This window comes from Epinephelus fuscoguttatus, linkage group LG6 (genome assembly GCF_011397635.1).
Source record: "Epinephelus fuscoguttatus linkage group LG6, E.fuscoguttatus.final_Chr_v1".
Classification (NCBI taxonomy): domain Eukaryota; kingdom Metazoa; phylum Chordata; class Actinopteri; order Perciformes; family Serranidae; genus Epinephelus; species Epinephelus fuscoguttatus.
Window position 1 is genome coordinate 31,603,142 of NC_064757.1, and position 22,103 is coordinate 31,625,244.

General features: G+C 41.3%; 1 protein-coding gene across 1 annotated transcript in view; it reads left to right on the top strand.

Annotated features, from left to right (window-relative positions):
• The first annotated feature begins 17,278 nt into the window (after window positions 1–17,278).
• kcnip3b (Kv channel interacting protein 3b, calsenilin) overlaps window positions 17,279–22,103 on the top strand; it is an 80,932-nt gene continuing 76,107 nt past the window's right edge. Inside the window, exon 1 of the mRNA XM_049579017.1 lies at window positions 17,279–17,407. Within this exon, the coding sequence (XP_049434974.1) occupies window positions 17,402–17,407 (6 nt within the window). The 5' untranslated portion in view covers window positions 17,279–17,401. The remainder of the gene's footprint in view (window positions 17,408–22,103) is intronic.

Consider the following 22,103-nt stretch of genomic DNA (forward strand, 5'->3'; position numbering starts at 1 on the left):
CACTTTACTTTTTATGTGCCCAACCACAGTACATTCATGTCACCCTCCTCCTTCTCATGCCTGAGCTTTGATTTCACACAGCGTGCCTCCCTGGTTGACACACATGTATTTCTGACTAGGCTCTGCACGTTGAAGTCATCCCCGCATGGATTAGCATATTAATGGGATGTCCTCTTTGTCCCTGTTTTCTGTCAGTCAGATTTCACAGCAGCGAGGGAGACGGACGAGGCGAGGCGGATGGGTAGGAAGGGAAGTGCAGAGATGGTGGAGCGTGCTGCAGCTTGGGAGTCACACTTAAGTATAACGATGCAGGTGGGACGAATACTCAGTGTGGGAGTCGAGCTTCATATGTTCTTAGTGACAATTAAAAGTTGCACTTATTTGGTGGGTGTTGATCCAAATCAGAAAGTAAAGACAAACTGCAGCTTATGTTGGACTGCTTTGGTGAAAGAAATCCAAAAAGTTTTTGTCGCTTAAAACATACATTTCGCCCAGAATTTTATAAGAAAATGGCCAAACTGGTGGTGGAGCCACTTACCAGAATGTATACAGAGTCCTTTGAATGTGGCACATTACCGCCAACACTCAATTTGGCCAATATATCACTTATATTAAAGAAAGGCAAACCCTCAGACTGCTGCTCATCATATAGGCCAATAAGCCTGATCGGGGTTGACTGTAAATTGCTATCTAAACTCCTTGCCAGGAGATTGAAGGTTCATCTTCCAGCTCTCATTAAGGCTGATCAGACAGGTTTTATCAGGAACAGTTTCTCATACACTAATGTTAGGCGCCTTCTTAATGTGATTCAACATGCAAACTGTACTCAAGAGAGAATTTTATGTGTTGCTTTAGATGCAGCTAAAGCATTTGATAGAGTGGAATTTGAATATTTGTTTGAAGTTCTTCAGAGGTTTGGACTTGGGCCTGAATTTATTAAGTGGGTTAGGCTGCTCTATAGCACCCCATGGCAAGAGTGCTGGTTAATGGCATTGCCTCTGAGGCCTTTCATCTTGGTCGAGGCACGAGGCAGGGCTGCCCCTTGTCCCCTCTGCTATTTGCTTTGGCCATCGAGCCATTAGCTGAGGCAATAAGGTGTGCAGATAACATTTTTGGTGTTAATCTCTGTGGAACTGTTTATAAACTGGCACTTTATGCTGATGATGTTATTCTCTTTTTGACTCAGCCTGAATCTTCTGTCCCAGCCCTCATCTCCACTATACAATTATTTGGCACGTTCTCAGGTTACAAAATTAATTTCGACAAATCTGAAGCGCTGCCATTGGGTGACTTTGGGGATAAGGGTGCAATACCCAATTTTCCGTTTAATTGGTCTGATTCTGGTTTCACATATTTAGGTGTTAAGATCTCTGCCAACCTAAACAACCTGTGTAAGCTAAATTTTCTCCCCATTTTGTCTTCAATTAAAAGTGACTTACTCAGGTGGTTTGACCTCCCCCTCTCCTGGATGGGTAGAGTGAGTTTAATCAAAATGAATGTTCTCCCGAGAATCCTGTACCCAATGCAGATGCTCCCTTTGAGGATAAATAATTCTGTTTTCTCTGATATTGATAAAGCTATTTCAAAATCTATCTGGCATGGGAAGAAACCGCGTCTCAGTTTGAAAACGCTGCGGCTGCCCGGGGAGAGTGGGGTCTTTCATTGCCTGACTTTAAACTTTATAATTGGGCATGTCATATGCGTACAGTGTTTGGGTGGCTGAAACATTTTATGGATCCTACACAGGAAACCCACACTGATGCTTGGCACTGCCCCTTATTGTCTCCACTTAGCCTTGTTGTTAATGAGAAGTCTTTGCTCCCAGTCAAGGTCAAAAACAGTCCCATTATGATGAACACAATCAGAACATGGGAGAGGATTGTTAAGCCCACTCAAAGTAAAGGTCCCTCACCAGCCCTTCACCCTATTATTCAGAATAAGGCCTTTCCCCCAGGACTTGATACAAATATATTCCAGTGCTGGTATGATTGTGGTATTAAAATTGTTGGAGATTTGTTTGAGAGGGATGAACTGTTGTCTTTTAAACAAATAAGGGCCAAATTTGGTGTACCATCTCAACATTCTTATGGCTACCTCCAGGTCAGACATTTTATTAATAGCCTAGGTCTCACTGAAGCCCAGCCAATAACCTCAGCTATTGACTCATTTTTGTTACAATGTCAGCATAACAAGAAAATTATTTCCCATTTCTATAGGAAACTACAGTCCCTCAATCTATGTAATATTGAGGTTTATGGCACAGGGACTTGGCAACTGAGTTTGGAGAGGAAGCATGGTCAGATGCAATAGCATCAATAGGCAAGATCTTTTTATGCAACAGACTAACTGAGAGCCAGTATAGGATCCTTCATAGATTACAACGCACACCGCAGTCCTTGAACTCTTTCTATCCTGAAATCTCTCCCCTGTGTAGTAAATGCAAGCAGGAGGTTGGGTCTTGCATACATTGCATCTGGCGCTGCCCTTTGATATTTAAATTTTGGGAAAAAGTCTCACAGGAAATTAACTTAATTTTTGTTAAGAACATACAAATAGATCCTGGTTTATTTCTACTTAATCTTTCAGGAGTGGGACTCTCTTTGTCAAGTCCCCAGCAAAAACTCCTGTACAAGTTCTTTTAGCTAGGAGATGCATTTTATTTCAGTGGATCAAGCCCAGACCCCCATCTGTTAACCAGTGGTATGGAGAGATATTTAAAGTTCTACCAATGGAGCGCCTGAGCTCAGTTTTAAAGGGGAACGAGAGTTATTTTGATAAGCTGTGGGCTCCCTTCTTGAACCGCCTACCGGGTGATGTAGCAGACTTAGTACGTAGAGGCCGCTGCAATGTGGATTGGCGCCCCCCTTGCACCTCTGTATCTCCCTAATGCTCTTTCTCAGGTGTTGATTTTGTTTTATTGATATGGCTGCACAGTCCCTGTTCCATGTATAATGTCTAAACTGTAAACTCTCTTAGAACTTTCCATGTAAGGTCCAGGGTTTTTTTGTTTGTTTTATTTCTACCTGTATTTTTCTTATTTTTATTTATTTTATTTTATTTTTTTGCCTCTCTTTCCATATGTCATTCAGTCTGTGATATGTTTTTACTTGCCTCTGCTGTCATGTATGTTCTCTGTTCTGTGTCTGTTTAAAAATGAATTAACTATTGGCTAAAAAAAAAAAAATAAAACATACATTTCAAAACACATGTGCACAGATAACACAATATACACAGGCGTGCAAAAGTTTGGGCACCCCTGGTCAAAATGCCTTTTACTATGAATAGTTAGGTGACTAGAAGATGAACTGATCTCCAAAAGGCATGAAGTTAAGGATGAAACATGCTTTTCAACACGTCAAGCAAGATTAGAGTGTTACTTTTGTTCTGCACAATTTTAAAGTGAAACAAAGGAGAGGAGCACCATGCAAAAGTTTGGGCACCCCAAGACATTTAAGCTCTCAGACAACTTTTACTACGGTCTTAGACCTTAATTAGCTTGTTAAGGCTATGGCCAACAAATTCTCACTCCGACCTCGTCACATTCAGTCATCGACTTTCTACGTCCACATACGAAGTGAAAGGTACCCTGGGTGTATTGGTTGTTGACGTTCTAGGACATCATGTCAAGTTTCACCTGTTACATGCGTTGTCTTCTTTCAAAATATATTTCTGTTTTCACAGGAAATTTAATGTTTACATTCAGTCTCTTCCAAAATTAATCCACTACGTCGGTACAACACCCCAAATTGATGTTTTTTTTCCCCTTCAACAACAAACACGTGGTTAGGTTTAGGAAAAAGGAACAGGGTTTGGATTTAGAATCTTACGGGACACAAACACCGCTCTCTCGGATGAAAGTCAGTGTTTTTTGTTCTTGTCCCGCTGCGTTTCCCCCTGACGCTGCTGGCCCTTAAACTGTAACTGCAACTGGCCCCGTATCATGCTGATGTTAAAGGATGCCTTTTTTCGATGGTTTCTGATGCCACAAGTCACTACTCAAGCACCAGATTTCGACAATGTCAGAGTTAGACCGGTCTTCCCAGATTTATATTTCATCATTTTCTTGCGAGATTTACAGAACAAAAATGATTGAATTGATATGTCAAATATGTATTAGATCATGGCAGTCATGGAAGAAGTTTACAAATCCTTTATGGCTTGTTCGCAATCATAGTTAGGAAAGGCCAGGTGATGCAAATTTCAAAGCTTTCAAAATATTGTCACTCCTGAGACCTTGTCCCAACAATCAGCTTAGCACTCTGAAAACTAAAATAACTGATGCTCACAAAGCAGGAGAAGACTATGAGAAGATAGAAAAGTGTTTCAGGTAGCTGTGTCCTCACTTCGTAATGTTATGTTAACAGGAACTGTGGAGGTGAGGTTGAGGCCTGGAAGACCAGGAAAACTTTCCGAGAGAACGGCTCGTAGGATTATTAGAAGGGCAAATCAAAACCCCTGTTTGACTGCAAAAGACCTGCAGGAAGATTTATCAGACTCTGCAGTGGTGATGCACTGTTCTACTGTGCTGTGACACCTGCACAAATATGACCTTTATAGGAGAGTCATCAGAAGAAAACCTTTCCTGCATCCCCACCACAAAATTCAGTCTCAGAAGTCTGCAAAGGAACATCTAAACAAGCCTGATGCTTTTTGGAAACAAGTCCTGTAGACTGATGAAGTTGTATGTTTGGAGAAAAAAAGGGACACCTGTCCAACTGTTAAACATGGGGGTGTATCGATCATGCTTTGGGTTTGTGTTGCAACCAGTGACACAGGGAACATTTCACAGGTAGAGGGAAAATGGATTCAGTTACATTCCGGCAAATTCTGAACGCAAACATCACACCATCTGTAGAAAAGCTAAGGATGAAGAGAGGATGGCTTCTACAACAGAACAATGATCTCAAACACACCTTGAAATCCACAATGGACTATCTCAAGAGGCGCAAGCTGAAGGTTTTGCTGTAGCCCTCACCGTCCCCGACCTAGACATCATTAAACATCTGGGGATAGACCTCAAAACAGCAGTGCATGCAAAAGGATCTCACAGAGCTAGAAGCACGCAATCATTCACTTGCTTAGCTATACACAGTAAACAGAATTTTGACCAGGGGTGCCCTGACATTTGCATGGAACTGTATTGCACATGTTTATTTTAATGTTGTTTAGAAAACTATCACCAAACCTTTTTACAAGCTGAGAAAATCAGCCCTTTTTTTTAGCTTGGTGACAATGTATTTTCCAGATAATCCAGTGGATTTTTAAATGGTTTATTCATCAAAAGACGTTTCCCCAACCCATTACGGTCCACTTTATAGTTAAATGGAAAATTCAAAACTCAGCTGAAACGATTTATTTCCAAGTCTTGTCAGAAAAATATCAAGCAACTAATCTGGTAACCATTTAATCTTTAAAGTGATTCCCTTTTCCAAATTTGCTGATTGGACAAAGACATTTGTTAGCCTAGATGAGTTTTTCAGAAATTAATCTGTACATTAATGGATAGTGAAAATAACTAAGTTGCAGCTCTGTTGGAGATTAATGGTTTACACTGGACAGTGATGTTGTCATGACCCATCAAGCTACCTAAATTCATGTTTATTTGTCATCCCCGTGCTTCCTGTTTCATTTTGGTAGCCAGTCCCGTCTCGTTTCAGATCCCACGTCCTGTCAACTTTGCCTCCTTTGTGATTACTTGCCCCGCCCTAATGTGTTTCACCTGTGTCTCAATGTCTCCCTTGTCCCTGTCTTCCCCTCCTTTGTTGCCGGATCATCTTTGCCCTTGAGAGAGAGTTCCAGCATTTCCCTAGTGTTCCCTGTGAGTATGTTTTTGACCATTTTTTACCTCTCGAAGTGGATACCTTTGCCTGTGTAACTGATCATCCATGTACCGACCTGAGCCTGATTAAAGACCTTGAACTTTTATCCAAATTTGTGAGTATGCTTTTTGAGTCCATCTGTATTTTGTGCTTGACAGATGTCGCTGTGTATGGAGAATGAGAAGGTACTTCACACAATGTGGGACATGGTGCCATTATGTAAGGTATGCGCACAGTATATGCACTCAGTCCAAAAATGAGTTTACAGTGTCCAGGTCTGTGAGTCGAGGTAGGGTATCGGCATCTGTAAACCAGCCTTTGGTTGTCCATTCATTTTGATCTATGTTGTTTATCATGATTAGTTTTGTCAAATACTGTTGCTTGACTACCGTAACAGAGCACAATCCTCACAAGATGGTGCCTCCAGCCAAAAACATTAACGTGGCGTGAGGTCACCTTCACGTTCTCTATTGTAGGATTAAATTGTGAGGTGTCTTGTAGTGATACAAAAAACAACCAGCTCCCTCTCACTCATTCACAGTTTTGTTCCTTACCAGCATTAAAAAAGGTATTTCTTCCTCTTTCAGCACTTTGCCTCCCGTCACAAGCACATCTTTGTCCCTCTCCGTCCAGGGATGCCTCAGTTTGCTACTTAGCAACTGTTTCCACGGCTACAAAGTTGCTCCCTGTTTCACCCCAACCCCGCCTCCACAATAAGTCGCCGGTGTCCCCCTGCTCCTTTGTGTCCACTTCCCAAAGCCACTGTCTCTGTTAAACACTTCCTGTTTGTTAACGTGATTTAAAACGTGCCCGAACTGTCTGATGTTTTTACAACAGCTTCGTGTCTCATGCTGAGGAGACGATGTCATCCAGCTCCATGATACAGTACTGCTCTCTGTGGAGAGATGGTTGTTACCTTGATGCTTTTGGTGCTTGTATTGGTCCGAGGAGGGCTGTAGGAAGTGTATTGATGAATGTGACAACCAGTTACCAGTTACACTCGGGCAATTTTCCTTTTCCCTCCATGGGTGTCAGTATGCTCTGAGAAAATACAGCTCAGCACTAATGTCACTGAGACAAATTGACGCCCACTGTCCACATGTTTCAGGCTGTCATTTACGCTCTCAGGAGGAGAGCAGATGAACCTTTGAATGTTCAGAGACTGGTCCTCAGAGATTCCCGGAGATAAGGGAATAATGTACAGTAAAGGCTGCTGCACATTCATGAATGCAAGCGATGGAGAAAGAAAGAGCTATTTATATCACACCTAAAAATAGACATTCTTCTCCATAGAAACATGAAATCCTTCTGAGGGGTGAATTACGCTCAAGCTGCCACTGTTGTGTGTGTGTGTGTGTGTGTGTGTGTGTGTGTGTGTGTGTGTGTGTGTGTGTGTGTCTACATCTGTGTGTTATTCTTCCTTTTCTTCTAAAGGTGAAAGCAAATTACCGACTGTATCATCCCAGCTGTGAGGTTCTTTCTTGGGGAATCTCCGCTCTCCCTCTCAGCCTGCAGCAGACAGGATTTGTACAGTGCTTTGATGATCAACACCACCTCCTCCACCTCTTTTTTCTGTCACCGTGACGAGCTTTAAGCTGACAGGCGCGGCGTAGATCCATGCACATTAGTTTACAGTAGAAATAAGGGGAAGTGTGTGAATCCATGGCTAATGTGCCGTCGTCTAGTTGATGCGTAAAAGACTTAATGACGTGAAAATGGAAACTCTATGCTCTAATATTAGCTCCTCTAAACAAAGACAATCAAACATGCAAAACCCAAATGACCCTTGTCTAAAAGCATTTAACAGAGATAATTTGGATAGCTGATTGTGTTCCCAGCACTTTGAGGAAAGTTTGGGTTCTGTGATGAGCTTAAGCCTTAAGCTTGTGAAATAACATGTTATTTTTATCACCCTGCTGTAACACTGGGTAATGCTGATTTCAGTATCATCAATTTGCCTGGATGAAGTTTATTTAAACACATCTAAGCAATGTCAGCAAACAAATGTTATACTCAGGAGCGTGGCACTAAATTCTGGGCCCTTTGTATAAGCAGTCTCTGTGGCCCCACCCCCCCAAACTTTTTCGTCTCTCTCATACACCCTTTGAATTAATTTTACAAAGTCAGTTTGATTTTGTTCCCTTTCTTTTTCTTTCTCTCTATTATTTCCCTTTCACGTGGAACGACATGACAGCGTACGTTAGTGTTCCAGCATCATAAGCGGTCACTTGGCTCCAGGTGCATTTAGAGTGCATCCTTGTGCAGGGACGGACTAAAGAATTTTGCGCCTCAAGCCCAGTTCAGACCAATGATTTGCAACGAGGCAAAATGACTGCAGGTGGCGTGTTTGCTTGCTGTGACAAGTGCTCTGTCTACGCCTATCCCTCTGTTTCCAACCTCATGGTGTGCCAGTGTTTTAAGGAACTACAAATTATATTAAGCCACAAAATCAGCCTGAAAAGGTGGAAATCAGAACGAAAGTACAGAGAGATTGAGATGATACACCGTCTCATCTAGTTGCATTGGTGTGAATCGACCGGTTTTTAGAACGCTGCAGAATGACACATTGCAAGTGGTTGCCAGTTTCAACTCGTCTCGTCGCGGATATTTGGTCTGAACTGAGCTTAAGGGGTGAGAGGGGCCTCAGAGAGCTTCCACTAATTTTTGCACAAAGTTCCGTCTTTCCACTGATTATATATTCCGCCAATGGGTATAACACTATTACTGAGAAATTTCTTTCCCACCAGCCAATGCACAAACAAACGACAAATTAAAGGAAAACCTGAATAAATGAGTTGAGAAACATAACAGAAGCTTCCATACAGGTGTTTGGCATAACAGAATTAAGCACTGTTATTCTGGAGCACATCACTGAGATGCCCAGTTTGATTTTAGTTTCATTTGAAATCCATCTTTATGATCACAAGACTGCTAATACACTTTAGTCTCATCAGTGACTACAAAAATTTTGCAGTTCATTTTAATCTGACCAGCTGTTCTGGTGTAATTTGCTCTCTGCAGTGTTCAACAGCACAGATTGTATCTACATCATTGCATGGACTCAGAAATCATTTAGATATCCAACAATGTTTCACAAATACACAGCACAAAAGGTACATATGTTACAAATCAGTCAAAGGCAACCAATGAGGACTCATGAGATCATGACCAGGTTACTCGCATTACTGCACGGAAGGAAGCATTCATCTACTGTCTGTTCTAACTAATAGTTTGATACTCTAGCAACACTGACCTTGCTAACTTTACAGCTAAGATGCACGCTTCCTTCTGTGTGGTAATATGGTTTGCAGGTGTAGTTCGGTAGAAAGACAATAGTTCCTAAATGTAACTGAGAGGCCTGTTACAAATCGTAAAGCCCTCACTCATCACTGTACGCTGTATTCCATGGCTGCTTGGCCATCTTTGACCTTTCGTAGGCTCAGTCACTGGTATTTGTTCATTTATAAACCCATACTAGGCAAACTGTCTTCGTACATTTGCACTTTGATTGAACAGATCTGACTGTAGCTACAGTCTGAGTTTTCAAGACTTAGTTTGTTATCTGTTCCTAGTGCTTGTACTGAGCTTCAAGAAGAGTTGAAACTACGTGAATTGGTCTCTGCCTGATTTTAAAGCTCTCATAAATACAAGGATGAATGAGTCTGTTGGGTCTTGGTATTGTGTGTAGGTGTCCTAACATTTTTACATGTTACTGTATAACGTTTATGATTTTTATTGTGTGGTTGTTTTGCTGTAACTTTTTGTGTGCTGCTGTCTTGCCCAGGTCTCCCTTGTAAAAGAGATCGTTGGTCTCAAGAGCCCAGTCTCACTCCGAAGTCGTCGAAATCCAGAGCTTGGGCATTGACTTGCGGCGTCAGAAACCAAAGAAAAAAGAGCGTCAACAACCAACGCACCCAGGGTACCTTGCACGTCATATATGGATGGGCAAAGTCCATAACCAGATGTGATGAGGTTGGAGTGAGAATGAGTTGATCTCAACAAGGTTTGCTTGGTTAAATCTGGGTTAAACAAAAAAAATTGAAATTAAAAAAACTGCTTACAGGTCGGAGATAAAATATATATATTTTTGATTTAGGGACGAACTGATGCTTTATGGAGACAAAAGTCAAGAAGGCTGTCGTTGATCCTTCTGTAACTCGTGACGAATAATAAGTGTGTTTTTAGTATTGTACTTCTGTAGGAACATCTAGTGTAGCCTCAACATCTGTCCCTCTCTCATCTTTATTTCCTGTTTGCTTGATGTTATCTCTCTTCTGCAGCAGAGACGATGGATGTCCTTGGGGGGAGACCAGTGGCCCAACGCAACCATCTGATATTCCCTTGGGATCAGAGAGCTGCTGCTGATCTTCAACCAGAGCTGTTTCCATCATGTTTATTCTGTGTGAGTTCAGATGGAGCTGACCCTTGCACTGATTGTTTGTCCTACTGAGCCATTCTCTCTGATAACTGTTATCCTTCCTCACTGTGAGGAGAGAGACAAATCGAATGGTGTGTGTGTGTGTGTGTGTGTGTGTGTGTGTGTGTGTGTGTGTGTGTACATGGGTAGAATGGAGGCTTAAAGAATGAGATATTGAACTTGAGGATGGTTAAGTAAAACAAAGACAGAAAGAGAGGAGAAACATCAGAGAGGTAAAGGGTTTGTGTGTTTGTGAACGTGAGTACGTGTGCGTGTGTGTGTGTGCCCCTCCCATGCAAATGTTCACTCACTCCATCACTCACACTTTAATACTCTGTCCTCCTTCATTGGCCTCAAAATGATGCTCACACAATGAGTGAGGATGCAATTGAGTGGTGGTGTCAACTGTGAACATATTACTCTGTGTGTGTGTGTGTGTGTGTGTGTGTGTGTGTGTGTGTGTGTGTGTGTGTGTGTGTGTGTGTGTTACACAAAGCAACCGAGGCAGGGATAAAGTGGAAAACAAGTTGAGAGAGGAGAGGCAGAGATGGAGATAACGTGAGAGACAAGGACGAGGATGCTGACAGATTTGAGATTATAGAAAATCCACTTTGTTAAAAGTCACTTTAGAGATAAGAACTTCAAGAAGCAGAGTTATTATCTGTTCCTGACTTCCTGACCTTTCCTCAGAGATCTAATAGTCTCTTATGACGGGATGTTCATCTAACAAGTATTAATGTTTTGTGTGACCATGCGATAAAACAGATAACCAGTGCTTTTGTTTAAATGTTACTGCATTATGCAAATGTGGATATTGTAATACCGCCTTGTTCGTGTTTATCCAACACATTCTCAGTCCGACCTCGTCATGCATCGTTGTTTGGTCATCCACGTCCACATACAACATACAAGGTACCCTGGGTGCGTTGATTGTTGACGTTCTGGGACACCATGGCAACTTCAGCCTGTTACATGCATTTTCTTCTTTCAAAATACACTTCAGTTTCCACAGGAAATGGACAGTTTACATAAACGCACTACGTTGATACAGCACAGCAAATTGACCTTTTTTTTCCTTCAACAACTAACGCATAGGTTGGGTTTAGGAAAAAAGAACAGGCTTTGGCTTTACAATCTTACAGGGAGCAAACACCGGCCTCCCGGGTCAAAGTCGGTGGTTGTAGGACCCATCCATCAGCCCTCCTGCCCACCCTACTTGGTCCTCAGCCGCCGTAACTCTCGTTTTTGTCCTGCCAAGCTTCCCCAAGACGCCACTGGGGGCCATTAAACAATAATGGCTGGCCTCATATAGTGCCAACATGAAATGATGGCTTTTTCCATCTTTGTCTGATGCCTGAAGTCACTGACCAAGCGCCGGACTTCAGAGTGAGACAGGGTTGGTTTATTAGTTGTTAAAACTTTACAAAATCTAGTTTAAGTTTTGAGTTTCAGAGCTGCAGACAGTGATGGAAGAAGTATTCAGATTATTTACTGAAAGGTCGACTCCATCTGTTTTCTTTTCCAGGTTTTGAGAATGGAAATGCCCACTCAGCCGTAAGCAAAACCAATGGCATTGCTTAGAGCACTAATAATAATAATAATAATAATAATAATAATAAAAACTGAAAAGACCATCCAAAAAATAAGTGTATGTTATATTTAGAATATTTTCATTGCTTTACCTTGCTGTGAGACAGACGGGAAACTGAAGCTGTTATATTGCCATTTTCAAAGCCTTGAACAATTAAGGAAATTTATGTTATGGAACAAATGACTTTTTCTCTGAGCAATGCCACTAAAAAATGAGACATATTGAAAAAAAATTGAAATCTTATTTGACTTTGAATTTATTTTTTATTTATATGTTATCTTTTTGGTGAATATTGATTTATTTCCCTCTGTAAAATACAGAATGAACTATAGCTTATGAATGAGTGGAAGATTTCTTCATCCTTAAAAATCATGAATAATACGGATCACCTTTAAACCAGTGGTTCCCAACTGGTCCAGCCACAGGGTCTAGATTTCCTCTTAGTCACCAGTTCAAGGTCCACGCAGTTTAACGTATGAAGCGTCATACTTGGTTTGGCCAAGTTGTCGAGCAAGTTTTCTCTCTCTGTCAGATAGCTGTCAGTTATTCACTCACTCTATAGCATGAAATGGCACTTCACAGTAAAAGCTCTGTGCTGCAAATTCACTCTACTTCAAAAATAAAGTATGTTTTTTTACAAACTCAACTTATTTGTGAGTCACTTGGGGTCCATTCAGAATCGAACCTGCATCCCACTTTTGGACTGCAACCCATCAATTGGGAACCAATGACTTAAAGGACGATCATGGATTTAAAGGACCCATTATTCCTGATACTACAAAGTAATCCTGCTTCTTTTTATTTTCTGTTTTACAAGATGTTAAGCGTTTCATCTTCACCCATGATGCCCCTGTCTTTTGTCCTTGGTTTTGTCTGCCTTTTTTTTTCTTTGGTAAAAATAAAAAAGTATTCAGCTGCAAGGTGAGTGTGTTTGCTGATCCTGTGAGTTTATCTATCTCCTTTAACTTTAGCTTATATTGTAGTTATGCTATGTAGCGTGTGAAATAGGGTATGGTGAATGTGCTAGGAAAGGTAGTATCAGCCCTGCTTCTACCTGGAGCTCGCATGTACGGAGCCTGGGTTTGGTTGAAGGTGGCAGTGCTGTTTGGGCTGAGAAAGCCATGTGTAAGTAAGGAGGAAATTCAGGAAGAGGAAGGTTATTTAAGTGTGGGAGTGGCCTATTTGAATCCCTTTTGTTTGAGACCATGCAGCAAGGTGAGTGTGTTTGCTGATCCTGTAAGTTTATTTAGCTCCTTTAACTTTAGCTTATATTGGAGTTATGCTATGTAGCGTGTGAAATAGAGTATGGTGAATGTGCTAGGAAAGGTAGTATCAGCATTGCTTCTACCTGGAGCTCACATGTACGGAGCCTGGGTTTGGTTGAAGGTGGCAGTGCTGTTTGGGCTGAGAAAGCCATGTGTAAGTAAGGTAAAGGAGGTTATTGGGTTGGTGCGGGGAGCAGTGAGACCTGGCATTAGGGGAGTGTCTCTGGGATGCCAGAGATCACTGTCTAGCTTCCTGGAGGTGTCGTGGGACCAACTAGACGAAACACTGGTGAAAGGAGGTTCCCACCCGATGACCCCAAAGACGTGTTAGTTATCACTGCTCACTGGTCTGTATAGTTAGGCCTTGCCATAATAGCTTATCATGGGGCTTAGGAGGTTATTCACTGAGTGCTGATCCTTTTCTAGAGCACAAACTTCTTGTGTTTATTTGAATTCAAGAAACACCTCACCTAAAAAAACAAACAAACAAAAACTAATAATAATAATGTAACCAACCTTTACAGTAAAAGTACCACATTAAGTAAATATCACACCATAATGACAATACTTTAAAGGTAAAAGTCCTGTATACAGTATACATGACCGAAGAGTTTTTGTCAAGGGAAAGGGAGTTGTTGGTCTTTCTTTGACTTTAGCATAAATTCCTACTTATAAAATGGTCAGTTTTTAAAGCCGCGTATTGGACCCCAGGGGCCTGGTCTCACTCTGAAGTCGCTGAAGTCCTGCGCTTGGGCAGTGACTTACAGCGTCAGAAACCAATATAAAAAGGCATCCTTTAACAGCAGCCGGTTGCCATTATACAGTAGATTAACAGCACAGAGAGTGTTTTTCACGTCCTGTAAGATTCTAAAGCCAAACCCTGTTTTTGTTGTCTAAATTTAACCATGTGTGTTTGTTGTTGAAGGAAATAAAACATCAATTCACGGTGTTGTACTGACATAGTGCGGTTATTTTTAAAGAGACTGTATGTAAACGGTAAATTTCCTGTGAACACAGGAGTGTATTTTGAAAGAAGACAATTCATGTAACGGGTGTCAACAACCAACACACCCAGGGTACCTTGCATGTCGTATGTGAACATGAGAAGTCCATGACCAGGCGTTGATATGTGACGAGGTTGGAGTGAGAATGTGTTGTCCCCAGAAAGCTGGATTACCCAAAGGTAACTTTCTCCCTGAGTGCCCCCCTAACCCAATCATGAGTCCGCCTAAATATTTATTGTTCATATTAAATTAAAAATTTGTGCAGAATAGATAAATTATCCTTATAATATCCGCTGCCCCTCTCCTCCCTTTTGTTGGTATGATATGTTGTTGTTGGATGTTGTTGCAACACTGTATGATTTTATGTTTTATTTAGTGTGACATTATCTGATTGTGTTGTTATGTTTAGTAGTCTTATTTCAGCTCCTTAAATGTGAGGATAACAGAAATCTGTGTGTGTTAAGGAAATTGCTGTAATTTTTGTACATGCAGCCCTGGGTGATAATTTCCCACTTTCCTGTTTACCACCACGACGTCCAGCTTCGTTTCCTACAGGTTTAATTATTTTGCCACGAGTGGACACACTGAAGGCTAGCTCTGAAATTAAACTCCATGTGAATGTATGTTTGCACAGAGTGACATCTGCGTTCTGTGGAAACATAGAAACATGTATTCAGCTTTGGTGGCTAATAGGAAGCCATTTTATTAGACAGATGGCCTTTCCTCATTCATCCTGCAGGCTATTTACATTTCCTGGCTGTTCATTATGCAATCAACGTGATGTGTGAGGATGCTTGACCTGGCGTGATTGCTGTTTAGCATCCTGCTACAGTCTCTCACTCTCCCTCTTCTCTGGGCATCTTCACAAAAAGCCAAGGTCGCCTAAATTGATTCAGTTCCTCACACGGATTTTCCAGCAGGGCTTTAATTGCATTTCTGTACCAATCACTCTAATGACAATCACACACTGTAATCTCATGCAACACACACACTCACATGCACACACACTCACACACACTCAGAGGACCTCTTCTCTTTCCTTGACATGCTGAAATTGGCCGCAGTGATCACAGAGAGAGAAAAGATGAATGAAAAAGGTCAAAATGGTGAAGATTTTGCTTCTTTTTTTTTAAGACGCTGCCTTCAGGAGCTGGAGTAAATCTCACAAACATTAATTAAATCACAATGTAATCCAAAAATAACCCACAAATTACAGTGTCAAAAATCAGGCATTGTTAAATGTGCACCTCTCGGACACTCTTAACAAAATGTGGACATTAAAATCTTTATAAAGACAGTGTTTATCGCAGGGACGCCGATCTTTTTAAAACTTGTAATTAATGTTTTTATCAATTTATTAATTGTTTACTAATGCTCCACAGAGGATTTTGAAGCCATTAATAAGAGCATATTTTGGGTTGCCAGATTTGGCTCATCCACCATCGTGACATTTGCTTTGTCTTTTTAGGTCTTTATGATAGTTGGGTTTCTCACCTGTTAATAAACCAACAGTAAAGGTTAGTAATTTGCCTGTAAATATACATGTTAATGAATTATCAGACGAGTAGAAAATGCATGTGAAACAAAGTTAAGGGTACAAATTATTAAAGGTAAAGTTAACCCCAAAATCAAACATACATATTTATTCTCTTACCTGTAGTGTTATTTATCACTCTAGATTGTTTGGTGTGAGTTGCTGAGTTGTCACAAACTGACTCAGTGAATGTAACAAGTAGGGAGCCCACACAAAAGATTTAGTTAAACATCCATCCATTTTGAACCACATATCCGAAACCAGGTCACAGGAGCATCAGGCTGAGCAAAGCACCCCAGATGTCTTTCTCCCCAGCAACGCTTTCCAGTTCCTCCTGGGGGACTCCAAGGTGTTCCCAGGCCAGATGAGATATGTAATCCCTCCAGTGTGTCCTGGTTCTGCCCCGGGGCCTCCTACCAGTGGGACGTGCTTGGAACACCTCTAACGGGAGGCATCCTGATCAGATGCCTGAACCACCTCAACTGACCCCTTTTGACGCGAAGGAGCTGTGGCTTTACTCCGAGCTCCCTTCAGATGTTTGAGCTCCTTCCTGTATCCCTAAGGAGCTGGAGCTTGGAGCTGTACCTCCCTCCCAACCCAGAGGGGACAATCCACCATTTTCAAGCAGAGACCCATGGCCTCAGACTTGGAGGTTGCTGACTGTCATCCCGACCGCTTCACACTTGGCTGCAAACCGCCCCAGTTATAAGACAACCAGAGTTTGTTAAACTAAGACTGACTTAAATCAACAGAGGAGTGTGTAGGTCAGCAAGTTCAGTAATGAAAGCCATGGTTTTATCTGTGTCAGGTGTGTTGTGGAGGTGTTGACGGTGCCAAACCAAAAAGCAATGATGCAGGATGGACATCGGCTGTAGGAAGGGAGAGAACAAGTGAAAACATGAGGCAGCTTTTATAGCCTGGAAGACGAAGGCGAGCTTAATCCTGCCAACGACCCTCCCATGTCAGCAAACAGCCTGATGAGGTTGGCTGGAAACGTCCTCCAAGACAGTGGGAGGGGCGTCACATGAGTGTTGGATATACGCCGTACGATATCAGCCGTAGAGTTGTCTGCTATCTATCGAACATAATGCAGAAAATATGTATATGTATATTTGATTTTGGGGTGAACTGTCCCTTTAAGTCATTCTTTAGTGCATGAGATTGGGTAATGTTCTGCAGATGTATGGTTCTGAAATGAACTTTTATGTAACTGGATTCCAGCTAATTTGGTCGCATATCAATTAAACTATGAAGTATGAACATTTAATTTCTTAATGGATGATCTATTAAAGATGAACTAATCACATAACGTCATCGTGACTTTGTTAATGGCACGCAACGGGAATTAATGACACATCCTGCATTAATTCATGCATTAAATCATCGTGAGTCACGCTCAAGTTAAGCACTGCCTGAGTGTATGATTTGTGCCCTTATTAAGGAGTGTTACTCAGCATTAATCCAGGTGTTCACCTCCCTTCAGGTACCGTTATAGGCTGGTACATCAGGAGATTAAATCCGAAGCCTGTTGACTTTGCCTTTACATCATTAAGCTATAAAAGATGAAGGTCCACTTGTTTCCTCTCTGGCTGCACCCCTCACTCCACCCCCACCTCCTCTTTGTCTCTCAGTGTGTGTGTGAACGTGTGTGTGCGCATTCCTTCGCATCCATCCAGCGGAGCGGCAGTCGGAGGTTGAGGGTCCGCGCAGAGAGGACACACACTCGGGGAGAAAAGCAGCCATCAGTGTCGGCGTTACAGCACAGGAAGACATGCAGGTAAGACACAAATATATTTATGTTCTATTATTTCCCGACACACGACAACGTGACAGCTTTAAATTATGGTTTTGTTTTGCATGTGGCAAAAGCAAAAACGCGCCTTAAGTTGCATCGATGCACTTGTTGGCGAAATTTATATTTATATCTTATTTTTTCTGGTTGTTTCCTTTTTTCACAAATTCCTCATGACCCTCGGAGGCTCATTTGCTCCCACTTTTGCCGAGAGCTGAGTTTCCGAGTGAAGTTATGTAATTGCATCTCCGCTGGAAGCTGTGGAAGAGACGCTCTCCTGCAGACGGCTTCCAGCAAGTGTCACTTGGCATCACGTCTCCTCCTTCTTTTCCTCCCTTTCACGCCATCAATTCTAAGCATGTGGTGTTTATCCGTGACATCTTTTTTTTTTCCCTGCGTGACCTCGTGTGGCTCCAAGTGATTCACGTGTCACGCGCGAAAAAAAAAATCCGCGCAGTCTGCCTGAAATCCTCAATTCTAGGAAGAGGAGGGAGTTTGTGATTGTAATTCTGCCTAGGCTCCCCCCTGGCTAAAGAAACAATTTAGCAGATCAGTCCTCAGCAACAAGCAGCCTCTAAATCTGAGGTAATAGCCTGTAAAGTGAAAGCCCAGCCTCCCTGAAGTGACTTTCCGCACCTTGCAATGCTCATTAATGCTCCCACAATGATCTGTTTCTGGTTGAGGTTCCCCCTCTGTGAGTGTTCCTCACGGAGGGCTGCAAAACAAGAGAAACCTGTTACTGCAGATGCAAAAGAAGGATGCTGCTCCTGCTCCAGCATGGTCGCACACTGAAGGCTGAAGACTGTGCGCACTTTGGTTAATGTCACCTGTTTGTTTGTGCATGTTTGCAAAACATAAGATCAGTGACAGAGGAGGGATTTATGATCATGTCAGACAGCAATAAATGGTCTATTCCTACACACACACACACACACACACACACACACACACACACACACACACACAGATGAATTCACAAAGACATCTGCATGAACACACACAGCTCTGAGTGGTGTGTATGCAGAGCTCCTCTGTGAATGATGAAGCTCATCATCAATCACTCAGTGAGTCGATCTGTCAGTCAGTGAATCGGTCAATCAATCAGCATAATCAGGTGGAGAGCTGAGGTCTGTAGATGAATTTGTGTGTGGGTGTGTGTGGATGTGTGTGTGTGCTTGTTTTTCCATTTTTTCCACATCTTTTATTCATCATGTTACATGTCCTTGCTGGTAGTGGTTTCAGAGTATTCATTTTTTATTCATTCAAGTGATTGATTTCATTATCAATTAATCCAGAGACTGTTTTCTCCATTTATCAATGAATCGTTATTGCACAAATTGTCAGCGCATTGTGAAAAATGTCTGTCACAAGCATTCAGAGCAGGTGGTGACATTTTAAAATGTCTTGTTTGGATGTTCAGATATTTAGTTTGCCTGTACAGAAGAATAATAAAACCTGAAAACATTTACAACCAGCCTTTATTGCTCAGATAAGGATTCATTACTATCAAAAAAGTTGCAGATTTATTCCTTGTTGATTGATTAATTGACCAATTATTGCAGCTCCTCTGGGTATTTTCTTAATAAATTGATAGTTGTTATGTCTAAAATGGCAAAAAAAAAATATATATATATATAATATAAAATATAATATAAATATAAATATAAAATAAAATATATATAAAAAAAAATAAATCATAATGGTATCCTGCAGTCCAAGATGACATCTTTAAATTGCTTGCTCAGTCCAAAAATCCTTTCAAAATGCAAAAATATTCAATTTAATATCAAAAAAGACAGAAGAAAGCAGCCAAACCTCACATTTGAGAAGCAAGAACTGAACAATGTTTGGTGTTTTTGCTTTGAAAATGACTAAAACAGTGAATCCGACACAATAAAATAACTGCTGATTCGGTTACTGTTGATTGTTTCCACTCTAAATTTCTATTTGTTTTAGATTTTAAAACTACCAGTCTCTCCTGTTCAGTGTATTTAAATATTAAACATACGGATATTGATATTTTATATTTATTTTGAACGTTTAACAAGACAAAAGACAAGAACATACAAACAAGCAGACAGAAAGAAAGTAGTATTTACCAATAATGAAAAGCATAATGAAGAGCATTTGTCAGTGTTACTTTGATTTACACATCTGAAAAGGAGTAGGAGAAAATATAAACTTATTAAATCCCACCCCTTCTCCATAAGTCACTGAGTGATCCATGATTTACAGGTATAAACATAAGTCGTATTTAACAAACGCTTTCAGATAGTAGATGATAATAGATGTTATTACTATCAGCAGCCGTTATTAGCAGCATTTTGACGTCTGCTGTATAGGCCGACTTCAACATTTAGTTTTACTCTTTCTCCCATCTCTCTTTCCATCTGAGTATTGACACACAGGTGTTTGAATTAAATCACGCTGTGAGGCATCTGGTTGCCTGATATTTTACTGTGACTCACTTCAGTCTATTTTTTGCAGAAAAAAATGACTGTTTGATTAATACGGTGTTTTTTGTTCGCTCCTTCTGAGTCATTTTCAGTGAGATCAGAGTCCTAACATTGTAATGTTTTCTTGTTTGTAACATTATTATGTATTAGATTTTTCATCTGTTTGATAAAGGATCAGTGGTGAAGTCTTGAATTTACTTGATTTGATAGCGTTTACACCTTTTATCTACCTCTACGTCCATTAAAGAGAAGTCTGGTGATATTTCTTTTTTTGTGGTCATTGTCAACAAACAAAGACCAGGACAACAGGGAACTGATCCAACTTATAAGTGATGCCTGATACATCTTATTCCTCTGTGACATAGAGCTCAATTGTCAAGCTACTGGCTGACATGTTTCAACATGTTTCTTCAGTTTTCCACTTAAATCTACAGCAGAGTAAAAATGAGAGTACAGCATATATACTTAAACCTGTTTTAAAAATACAAATTTCCAGTAGGAACTAATGGGCTCAAGGCTGAGCGGCACAGACAGGCTGCTGAACTTGAAAAGAATTGTGAGACAGACTAAAGCATGATTTATAGATTTATAGTTATACATTAAGGAGTTACTGTACAGTGAAGCTACCGAGCCTACGCAGGAAGCTGTCAGAGCCCACTCCTTTTCACCACATATCTAACAAATTCATTTCTTCTGCAAAGCCTCCACTCAACGCCATCACTCTGCATCTTAGTGAATTAATGAAGGTAAACACAGCAGTTGCACGGGTGTAGTCTCCAATTCACTAACACAAAACGTTGTTAGTTACCTGGATGAAACTCTAGTTGTGTAAATACATTGTAGCCGAAGCAAAGCAATTTGGTTGAATCACATATGACACATCAGTGTAGTGTAATCCCATGCATGAGGCATAAAGATGGATTAACGCATTGACGTTCTTGTTTTCTTGTAATGGGTTTTGTTGACAATGACAACAAAAGAGAACCAGCTGTATCCTGAAAAACAAGTCCATTTAATGATGTGACAGCACTGGTTAAGGTTTAATTAGGGTCAGGCCCAAAGATGATGTCATGGTTTGGGTTAAGATAATTGCTTAGTTAAAGGTCTAGTGTAGGATTAAGTTGCATGTAGCAGGGAGGTAGCAAATTATAACCAACTGAAATTTCCTCCATGTCCCAAGCGTGTAGGAGAACTATTCTGGCCAATGTGAAAAACACGAATAGCCCTATGTAGAGCCAGTGTTTGAGTTGTCCATTCTGAGCTACTGTAGAAACAACAAGGCAGAATTCGTGGAAGAGCACCCGCTCCCTGTGCAGAAATAAACGGCCCATTCCAAAGCCTGGTATAAACTGTGTGATTCTGGGCTGTCCCAGTCCCCAAAGTTGTCGAAATCCGGCGCTTGGACAGTGACTTTAGGCATCAGAAACCAAAGACAAAAAGCGTCCTTTAGCGTCAGCATTATACATGGCCGGTTGCTGTTATAGTTTAACAGGAGGAAACACAAAGAGACAAGGACGAAAGTTAAGGCGGCGAAAGTCCTAGTGGGGCAGGCAGCAGGGTGGCGGATGGGTCCAACAAACACTGACTTTCACCTGAGAGAGTGGTGTTTGCATCCTGTAAGATTGTAAAGCCAAACCCTGTGTTTTTGTTGCCTAAACCCAACCATGTGTGTTTGTTGTTGAAGGAAAAACATCAGTTTGTGCTGTTGTACCGATGTAGTGCATTTATTTTGAAAGAGACTGTATGTAAACGTTACATTTCCTGTGAATACGGAGATGTATCTTGAAAGAAGCCAATCTGACACGTTGTCCTGGAACATCAACAACCAATGCACCCAGGGTACCTTGCACGTCGTATGTGGACGTGGAAAGTCTATGACCAAACGTCAGTGTGTGACGAGGTCGGAGCGAGAATGTGTTATCGTGAAAGAAATGTGGCGATATCTGGTCGTGGCTCTAAAACGGTGGTCCTACATCACACAGTGAGAGAGGTTCAATGATGGCACATGCCACGGTCTTGTGATCAAAGACAGCCTGGGATAAAATTCTGACAGTGTCTGAAATTTGGATGACCATCTCACTGTGTGACTGCTGTTATGATGTCTGCTCACAAACCAATAGAAATGCAGCATGAAATGACGCACTGATCAGCGCCACAATGCTAACATGAGCTCTCGTTGCAAAATTGGCGCACCAAGTTGGCCCCTTTTCCCCAGCTATGACCGC